This window comes from Callospermophilus lateralis, chromosome 8, assembly GCF_048772815.1.
Source record: "Callospermophilus lateralis isolate mCalLat2 chromosome 8, mCalLat2.hap1, whole genome shotgun sequence".
Taxonomy (NCBI): Eukaryota; Metazoa; Chordata; class Mammalia; order Rodentia; family Sciuridae; genus Callospermophilus; species Callospermophilus lateralis.
In genome coordinates, this window is record NC_135312.1 from 71,927,845 (window position 1) to 71,939,110 (window position 11,266).

Consider the following 11,266-nt stretch of genomic DNA (forward strand, 5'->3'; position numbering starts at 1 on the left):
CCAAAAAAAAAAAAAAAAAAAAAAACTAGATGAAACTTTTAAAGTATTTTTTTCTTTCTGGATGCAATGATACATGCATGTTAATTCCAGGGACTCAAGTGCCTAAGTCAGAAAGATTGCAATTTCAAGGTAAACATCAGGAACTTCGGTAGACCAATTAGACAATTAGAAAAACCTGTCTCAAAATTTTAAAACATGGCTTGGTACGTAGCCCAGAATTAACATGCTCCTGTTTCAAATTCCGAGTACCATAGAAAAAAATCAACTGCAAAATTTTTTGCTGTTGTTGATTATGAGCATTTTACATGATTGAAAACTAAAGAAGAATCCCTTGATGTTGGCAAAATAATGTGTTTCTACTGTTCCTTTCTGTCTCCAAGGGCAGACAACCTGACAGAGTGTCTTTATGCTCAGATTTCCTTTTGTGGAATGTATATGAGAGCATTCTCGTTCTCTACTCTTGTATTTTCCTGGAATTGTGTTTCAAAACTATGTAATATGAGCATCCCACAGCTGGCACATCTAATGCCTCTCATAAGTCCAGATCAATACTTGGGGCTTTTCTTGTTCAACAGCAGTATAAATGTAGAGGCTTTAGTTTCTCAAAGAAGTAACTGAGCGTACTCTCAATTTCCATTTTTTAAGTGTCTTCACTAATTTTATAGTCTAGCACAGTGTTTCTTTCTTTTATACCCATATAATTGGAGTACTTCTTACTATTTCACTTTTTGAGAGGAGCCACTCAAACAGCTGTGCTCAAGCTGCAGAAAATCTTATAGTTGGCTGGTGCAGTAAAATTCTGATGCAAGCTTTTTAGATTCCAGGGTGCCTGATGCTCACTGGAAAAAAATTGTGTACACCTATTTTAGAAAAAAAAAGGATCTTTGATTGTAATGATTTTTCTTCACTGATATTTGAGACTTTAGCCCTTTATGATGTTTGCACACCAATGTGAAACCACTCCTTTTTGATCTAGGGAGATTTGCACCTGCACAGTTGCCAGTGCTTTCAATGCTTTGAGGTTTCAGATGTAGTCCATTGAATGGAAAACGTTAATATCGGGAAAAATTACTTATAGAAAGAATTGGTTAGGTCTGGTGTTATTAGTTAAGTGAGCTGGGCAAGAGAGCCTAGGAAGTGCTAAACTACCAGTTTGGATTTCAATGGTGGTCTGTATTTCCCTGTTAATTTTTTGCTACCGTCTAGATAACAGTTGAACTGTCAGCAACAGCTATTTGCATTGTAGAGAATGTTGGCAAATCCCTCTAAGGGATTAAGGGGTTAACTTAAGATTTAACACCTCTTCCACTCTGGTCTTATGAAAAAAGCCCATGGATCTTGCATGGCCATAGAAAACCACTTATTTGTTTTTTCTTCTGCAGTTGATACTCATGTATCTCTTATTCCTTCCTCTGTGTGTACAGATAAATTAACACACTACAGGCAATTTAGAGTTAAATAATATATTTCAAACCCTAATCAATCTTCCTTTGTTCATATGAACACTGGATTTGGGCATTTTGTTTCAGTAATATGGCATGTTTCTCAATCAATAATAATGCTCAAGTGCAATTTACTCATCTCTTGGTATATATATATATATATATATATATATATATATATATATATATATATATATATATATATATATATGTTTATTTCAGTTTTCCAATGCGTGTGCCTCTAATTACTTTACAGTTTTAAGAAGGACTCAAAACAAGAGTAAATATTTATTTGGTATATTCATAAATGGAGGGAGGCTTATATTCTTCTTGTATTTTTATTTTATTTTTTCTAAATTATCTCTCTTTATATCTGCTGTATGGTGGATGCTTATGTGTAATTCCAGTGTCACACACATTCTGCACACAAGTCCCTACTTATGATCTGTGCCTATGTTTTTAACATCCACATTGAGGTTGGATTTTAGCATTCACTCACATTAAATATTTTATTGGTATGTTTTGATTTATATACTCATAGTACTTAACAATAAAAAGATATTTGCTTACATATGAATTGCCCTATGTAGTTTTCTGTATTGTGATTTCTTTATCTTAATATTACTACACTGCTTTAATATTATAACATGTATTAGTGTCAGTTAATGATCATTAGTACATTTGCTCTTATATATGAGAGAGTTCTTGGCTAATTTTATATACATTTAAATTTCCAGGAAAATCTTAGAAGTTTTTGCTTTGATTTTGTCTTTAACAAAAAGTAAAGCATAATAAAAGTTTCACCAGTTATTATTATAGATTAACTTGGGAAAATGGTCATTTTATAATAGATTTATTCTTTGTAAATATGTTGAATATTTGAGTCTTTTATGTGCTTTTTTGTATTTTTTCACAAATACTGTATATTCCTTTTGTAAACATACTTTAAATGAAATGCAATATTCATATGACATGTGCATAAAACATACATTGTATCTTATAGTATTTGTCAAACTAGATATAGTACATCAAAAAAATTCTAGTTCCTAGATTTTACTTTTTATAAAATTTAATAATTTTTTCTTCCTCTTTAACCATGCCCCTTGGTTTCAACTCTGGAGGAATTTGGCTGTATTCCCATTTACAGTTGCTGTAATTTTAGTCTCTGTTTCTTGTGTGAGTGTATCATATACATTTGATTACAAAACAGTTTTTACAAATGGATAATAAAAGCTTAAATTATTATTTTCCTCTTTTGTGAATGTATTTATTCCACATACTCATCAATACTATTTAATTCATCTATATGATATGATTTTGTTCAATGTTACCTAATTTCTAAAGATTTTGAGTTTTTATGATTATTGAACACTCAGATAGATCCTTTTTAAAGTGGCTCTTCAAGAATTTATTCTGTTTTTCTTTTGCAATATGTTTCATTTTTTCTTCTTATAAGCATTTGATTATATGTGAGAAAATTAGGTTTTTTAACCTTGTTACTTTTTCACCTTTTAATGTGATCATTTAATGAATAGATTTTTTTCTATTAATATTTTGAAATTCATAAGTTTAAGCCTATTATATTGTATATTTCTGAATACAAATAAACTATTTTTTTTTCTTTTGTGATATTAGGGATTCAAACAAAGTGTCCTATTTCTGGGCATATTCTCAGTTGTGTTTTAAATTTTATTTCCAGATGGGGTTTGCTCAATTTATACTTTTTTTAACTTAAATCACTTTATCTGTAGAAGTAGATAATAATATCATTGTGTTCTAAAACACCACCTACATGATATTTTATTAACTCTCATTTCAACTTCAATTACCATACAGACTGTGCAAATATTCATGTGGTCAATGTGTTATTTATTTATCTATTCTTATTTTAGGTCCTGTTAACACTCAGTGATATAGCCATTGATTTTACTGAAGAGGAGTGGGAATGCCTTCAGCCTGCTCAAAAAAAGTTATATAAAGATGTGATGTTAGAGAACTATAGAAACTTTGCCTTCTTTGGTAAGTTTAATTTTCCTTTAAAATTTTTAATTAATAATTATTATTTAATTTACATCTGTGGTATTTTCTGGGAACTTCTCTGTAAAGACTGAGTTTCAGATTTGTGTTTCAAAGAAAAAGGGCATTTTTAGTATAGATATTTTACTCTTTAATATATATTATTTTGCTCTTTAATCTCTCTCTTTCTTGGTGTGTTATGCATCCTTCATTTTAGATAAGTAGTAGATAGCATAATTTAGTGATGTAAACTATTGTGGCCTACACATAGTAGGGGACACAGTTGAGACATTCACATGGAGAAAACCAAACTAACAAATGTTGGCAGAGTAGTTATTCAGCAGAAAAAATTTTCAGAAGCTTAGCATTATTTCTTTTGATTGAACACATACTGTCCTGCATTTATTACATTTTCAAATTCTTTGTAGTTCTCTGTTTTCTTCTTTAGTGATGTCCCAGTTTATTCAGATTAACCACCTATACTTACCTTTTGTTCTGAGGGCCAGCATGACCTGTTACAAATCTTGTGAGGAAATCTCTAAAGAAGCAAACAGAAGAGAGAGAGACACATTCACAGAGAAAAGGAACAAGAAAAAAAAACTGGCCACTCCTCTTTACGACTGCACATAGTATACCCCCAAATTACAAAGCTTCTGTTACCATGACTACATTCTAAACTAGTGTTATTTTAACCCCAAGTGCTAGCTAATGAAGATAAATTACAGTTACTAAAAACATAGAACCCCTGCTCCCTAAAGACATTACCACAGAAACTAGATAGTGCACCTGTAGAGTTGTCTTAATAGCTTCAAGGAGAAACTGCTAGGCATTACTACTGTGGAACTCAGGGTGCCCGTTATCATCACCCCCACACTTTTCTGTCTATTTCCAAGGTCAGAATACCTACTTAAAAAAGAATACCCTTCTTTCATAAGTCCTTTTGAATAAATAATATTACTTATCTTCTTAATGCTGGTGGGGGAAAAAATAAGGCAGCCATAGACAACAGCAAGTGCCAACATCAGTAAACATCCACCTATGAATATTTTTTGACCCAGATCAAATTGAGTAAACATGAAATTATCCAATCCAACAAGTCTATACATCAGTTATCTTGTTGGACCTTATTAATGATATCTTTAAGGTAATGTAACTCTTTTGAAATAAAATTACTATTATCATTTAAATTGAAGGAACACATGTTATTAAACTTCTGATATCCATTATGATATAACAATACCAGACAATTGCAGCATGAATGTCAAGTATGGCTTGACAATGTTGTTTTTGTTTTTCATTAAGCATATTAATGGCCATGGAGACATGGCTAATACTTTTTATCATAGGATAGGTGAGTTTCATAGTAGTTTTGTAAGTGGTTTTGAAGAGCTAGTCCAGAGTACATTCTAACCTATTTGAGCCAACACGTTTTGAGCTGAGGCTGCTAATGGTTTTATATCTCCCCAAGTAACTGGAATTATAGCATCTTGGCTTCCTCTTTTAATGTTTCTCCCCTTTTTAGGAGAATGATTATTCTCTTCTTTGTAGGGACTCTTCTCTTCCAGGGTTAAATGAAACTTTTGAATCAGCTTGTGAAGTCTCTGATGTACATTTATAATTGCTATATTTCATACATCAAGCTAGAGTCCAAACAGGACATGTTGGCATAAGTGTAGCAGTCCATGCTTTTCCCCCAGTGATTAGAGGCATAGGATCTTGTCATGCTGGTCAGGTGGAATCTTATTTATTACATACTTTTTTTTTGGTAATGGCTGTTTGAGAATAAAATGTCTATTCAATGAAGATGATCAAATTTGAGTATTAACATTATGCTGTATATTGAGCACATTAACTGTAAATAAAACAATATTTAATGCATATAAATATGAGAGAGGCTAGGTCTGTTTTTTTTTTTTGTCTCTGTTTTAAAAGGCAAGTATTAGGATACAATTTGCTCACCCAACAAAAGCTTGTCCAAAAGGTTTATGAGAAATTTTATTACTTAAAACTATATCTCATTGATGAAAAATTGTGCAAAAGGATGAGATGTAAAGGCAGGAGCATTATCCATCTTTATATAAATAGGGCCTCTAGGAGCAGATCATGCTTGGTTTCTTTCCATGCTCTCTGCTGTAACAGACTTGGCAGATTTTTTTTAGATTGAATTCTATTAGTCAATTTTTTTCTTTTGTTTTGTGACTTACAATAATGCATTAATAATCATAAATATTTTGAAGTGAATAGCTCATTATACTTCTACTTTGTAAGTTGCTTTCTATATTTCTCATTTTTTATTTCATTAATGATATAATTTCTGGATTATTGCTTTTTATTGTGGCATGCTTGGATTCTTTTCACACTTCCTTATAGGATTTTAATTTTTACAGTGTTTCACAAGTTGCTTAGACTTGTCTTAACCTTGATCCTGCTTGATAAGCCTCTCTCATTTTGGTAGAATTTCAGCTTTGTACACTAGGAATCCCCCTGTCGTTTATTCTTAAGGAATTATTCACATACACAATTGTGCCTAAGTATTTTAATATATTTTTGTCTCAATTTTTCTCTCTAAACTTTCTTTAAATAGTTATTTAGTGTTCTTTGAGTAATTCAAAACTGTCAGTATGCTAATATTCTGTTCTTAATGTTTTTTTTTTTTCTTCTGTTACTTGGATTAAGCCATGCTTCTCTTTGTTTATATTTGCTGTACTATTTTTTATTTGTTCATTAAAGAAGCCAACAGTATATTATATAGTCAATTTTGGGGAAAAAAGTATAAAAACATTTAAATAAATAAAAATACGTAAAACAGTGCTACATCCTTGTAATATTTGCTAATTGAGAGGCCATGCAAAAGTACTTCATGTTTGAGGGAAGTCACAGAAATTTAGAAACAGCACGACTCAAACAATTAAAGAAAAATAACTTTTGTTGTAGTTCAGTGATACAGAATTTTGGGGTTAATCTCAAGCACCACACATGAAAAATTAAAAGTTGGATAACCTAAAGATCCAGAAATGCTAGCACTAAATATGTATCCATGAACAATTAAATCAGAAAATTGAAGGAATTCCTCTGCTTTTGTGATTAGTGCAAGCATTGTTCTTATTATTAAAGCTAGGGACTCAATTTATGTGCCCATCAATGATCAAATGAGTAAAAATATCGCACTTATATACTATTATTATTTAGTTATGAAAATATTTTGTCGCATAAAGTGTTTTAAGAAATACATGCAGGACTTTGCATTAAGTGAAATGTGGCAGGCAGAGATTAAGCTACAGGAGCATTTGATTCACATGTGAAAGTCAGAAATTTAGTGAGTAAAATTGTGCTCACCAGGTACTGTGTTTTGTGTAGGGTTGATATTATAGTCAAAGTCTCCAGGTTTTCATTTCATTGAGCATAAGAGTTTCAAGAGTTTTGTTTTACCAAATGGTGAGTGTACTATGTTCTTCATAAATACTAGTAGAAGGAATACAATACCTTATAAGAACAAAACTGATCTTTATATTAAATAATGATTGTGTTAATCCATTCTGTTTAGTCATTTTACCTTTTATATATAGTATAAAATACCATGATATATTAAGTAAATAAACAAAGTTGTATTTGTCAGTGAAAAATTTGTCATATCACATGAATTTAAAAATATGAAAATCAATTTTTTATACTTTGATGTCATGTGTTGACTTCAGCCAAGTATTATGGCATAGGCTATGCAAGGCATTTATAGTCTTTTAAAATGTTTTTATGGAAAATTTTAGAGACATATATGTGTATATTTCTTAGTAAATTTTTTGTTCATATTTCTTGTTAAGAGTCCATAGCCTCTTTACCCTTGTTGACTATTTGTTGTATTATCACTCAAAATCTACTAGTTATTTTCACATCTCTATGTCATGATAGACAAAAAAACAGTTTTTGGACACTCTTTGAAAAAGCCACAAGTGTTTGTATATGTTTTACATTTCTCTTATTCTACTGAGAGTGAAGGTAGCTGGTAGACATTTCCTAATTATGTAATGCTATCTTATGGAGGACAAAAGGCTGTGAATGACAAAAGTAACATACTTTCCTTCTCTTTATTATAGTACTCTTCTTAATAATGTCCTCCTCTTGGATACTGTGGTATCTAAAAGAATTTGGGTAATATTCTCAAGGTAATTGTTTCTCTACATTTTTAATGAAATGATATATTTTTGAATTTATGATGACTTTGAATATACTAATCTGCTACACTCCTGATGTACTTATTTTATATTAATTTTATATTATGTATGCAAAGCATATTTATCCCACTCTAGTAAGTATTGTTATTTTTAATTTTTGTTTATTTCAGCCATGACTCCTCAAGATACCCAAGAATATTCACCAGAAAAGGGCATAAAACATATATTTCACAAAGGGATAAGTGGAAAATATAGAAGTTGTAATCTTGACAATTTACAACAAAAGAAAATATGGAAAACTACGAGTGAGAGTGAACACCAGAAATCATATAAATATTCAGACCTTGTTCACCACCGGAGAATTTATAGTGGAGAGAAACCCTACAAATGTAAACAATGTAGCAAAGCTTTTAGTAAAAACATAGGTCTTATTTACCACAGAAGAACCCACATTGGAGAGATGCCTTACAAATGTAAAAATTGTGGAAAAGCTTTCAGTCAAAAAGTAGGCCTTACTTGCCACAGTAGAACTCAGACTGGGGAGAAGCCCTACAAATGTAAAGAATGTGGCAAAGCTTTCAGTCAAAAATCAAACCTTATTGGCCACAGAAGAACTCACACTGGAGAGAAGCCCTACAAATGTAAAGAATGTGGCAGAGCTTTCAGTCAAAAAATAGGCCTTATTCGCCACAGCAGAACACACACTGGAGAGAAGCCCTACAAATGTGAAGATTGTGGCAAAGCTTTCAGTCAAAAAGTAGGCCTTACTTGCCACAGAAGAACTCACACTGGGGAGAAGCCCTACAAATGTAAAGAATGTGGCAAAGCTTTTAGTCAAAAACCAGAACTTTTTAGGCACAGCAGAACTCACATTGGAGAAAAGCCCTACAAATGTAAAGAATGTGGCAGAGCTTTCAGTCAAAAAGTAGGCCTTATTTGCCACAGCAGAACACACACTGGAGAGAAGCCCTACAAATGTAAAGATTGTGGCAAAGCTTTCAGTCACAAATCACACCTTATTGGCCACAGAAGAACTCACACTGGAGAGAAGCCCTACAAATGTAAAGAATGTGGCAAAGCTTTTAGTCAAAAACCAGACCTTCTTAGGCACAGGAGAACTCACACTGGAGAGAAGCCCTACAAATGTAAAGAATGTGGCAAAGCTTTTAGTCAAAAACCAGACCTTTTTAGGCACAGCAGAACTCACACTGGAGAGAATCCCTACAAATGTAAAGAATGTGGCAGAGTTTTCAGTCAAAAAGTAGGCCTTATTTGCCACAGCAGAACACACACTGGAGAGAAGCCCTACAAATGTAAAGATTGTGGCAAAGCTTTCAGTCAAAAATCACACCTTATTGGCCACAGAAGAACTCACACTGGAGAGAAGCCCTACAAATGTAAAGAATGTGGCAAAGCTTTTAGTCAAAAACCAGACCTTTTTAGGCACAGGAGAACTCACACTGGAGAGAAGCCCTACAAATGTAAAGAATGTGGCAAAGCTTTTAGTCAAAAACCAGACCTTTTTAGGCACAGCAGAACTCACACTGGAGAGAAGCCCTAAAAATGTAATGAATGTGGAAAAACTTACAGTCGAAAATCATACCTTATTTGTCACAGCAGAACTCACACTTGAGAGAACCTAACAAATGCAAAGTATGTGACAAAGTTTTTACTCAAATATCAACCATTATTTGCCACAACGGAATTCACACTGGAGAATAACCCTACAAATGTGAATAAGTGACAAAACTTTTAATAAAAAATAAGACTTTATTCACCACAGCAGAAGACACCCTGGTGAATGTGAAATATAAATAAAGTGATAATACTTTTAAAGAAAAACTAAACCTTATTAACAGCAGAATTTATACAAAAAAGAACCCCTACAAATGAAAATAATGTAGCAAAGCTTTTAATAAGAAATCAATTCTTTTTCACCACTAAGCTATTTATTGTGGAATGAAGACATAAATGTAGAGAATGTAGAAACATTTTAAATTATATATCATTTGTTACTAGACATCAGAGAAAACCCACTGGAGAGAAGCTTTACAAATGAGACCCTCGTAACATTCCTCTAAGAAAGAGTCAATATTAAATCCTCACCAAAATATCCATAGAAGAGACAAAGTTTTGAAATGTGAAAATTGACAATGTGGCAATACCTCTAAAATTTATTCACCAATACTCAGCACCTGTGGATACATACTGGTTAGAGAGAATACAAATGGAAATAAAATTCATAACCACATGTTTCTTAAAAACTACTGATTTTTGGAGAATTCATTGTGCCCAGAAACCCTAAAAAGTTAAATAATATTTTGAAAACTTATTCAAATTTTAAATTCATTGAACATCTGAAAACTCATACCAGTAGTGAACATTGAACAGATTTTGTCCAAAATGTATGCCTTATAAAAAAATGAATCATTTATAATAAACAATTTGACAAATGTGAGTGTATAGTAAAGTCATTATCTATATATTACACCTTGATGTCTATTAGGATCAGTAAAAGACATTACTCATTTAAATATAGAAAATAAGTAGTTGTCTTTAACTTTTGTTTAGATTTTTAAGCATTATCATTTTATTTGGTAGAAATATCAGTCATTAATATCATACATGCATAGTACAGAAACCTCATCTTTGAAAGCATATAATTTTTTTTTCTAAATCAAAAATTACTATTTTTATTTTTGAATACTGGAGAAAAGAATTATATTAAATCTATTTTTTGATGTTTAACACTGAATTATAACATTTAAACTGTATTTTTTTTTGGTATTTTAGTTTGTATTTAAAGATTTTTAAACACTGAACCACATTCCTAAGCCCTCTCCCCACTTATTCAAATTATGAGACTGTCTTGCTAAGTTGCTTGAAACCACACTAAGTTGCTGAGGCTGAATTTATACTTCTGAAACTAATCAGTTTTCCAATTTGCTTTGATTACAAGCATGGACCATCCTGCCCAATTTATAGTACATTTTTTTACCTATATTTACCTTATTTATTCAATATGTCCTTATAACTGAATATCTGTTTATGTGTTAACACTCATGTATTTCATCCTGTTGTTAAATGAGAGACATCACAGTGTTCCACTTGATTAAATGTTGTATGTAACAGTAAAACATACTATTGAGTAAATAATATTCTAGCGTCTCTTAATTCTTTCACACATTTTAATCAAACTTAAAGGGGATTATGATATGCATGAGCCAGATCATTATATATTTTTCTGTTTTTATTTATGTTGAAATTAATATTTATAAGAAGGACATAGATATAGGAAAATAAGATCCAGATTTTCATGTCTTGAATTACAAATTTTAACTTTTTAACATTTCCTAGTGATTTAAATAGACTGAATTTCCACAAACTTAAAGGTAGCTCTTGAAAGAGAAAAGCTTTATCTCTCTTGTGTGTGCATAATGACCTTCTAGACTTCAGCCTCATTGGACACATTTCATTTTTCTGTGAATGAGGTCAATGATAAGTGTTTTAATGAACATTAGTAAATTCTGACATCACTGTTCTTTTATAGGTTGTATTATTTCAGGGCAGGAATCAGAGAAATGGATCTGGAGTCAAGGTTGAGTGAGGCCTTATTCTTATGACAAAATAATCAATAAG

At 31.6% G+C, this 11,266-nt stretch overlaps 1 protein-coding gene across 1 annotated transcript; it reads left to right on the forward strand.

Moving 5' to 3' along the window:
* Positions 1–4,712: 4,712 nt before the first annotated feature.
* Positions 4,713–9,188, forward strand: LOC143405723 (uncharacterized). Its single transcript, XM_076864060.1, has 2 exons — positions 4,713–4,809; positions 7,969–9,188. Exons 1-2 carry the CDS (start codon positions 4,713–4,715, stop codon positions 9,186–9,188), a joined length of 1,317 nt encoding a protein of 438 aa, XP_076720175.1.
* Positions 9,189–11,266: the final 2,078 nt, after the last annotated feature.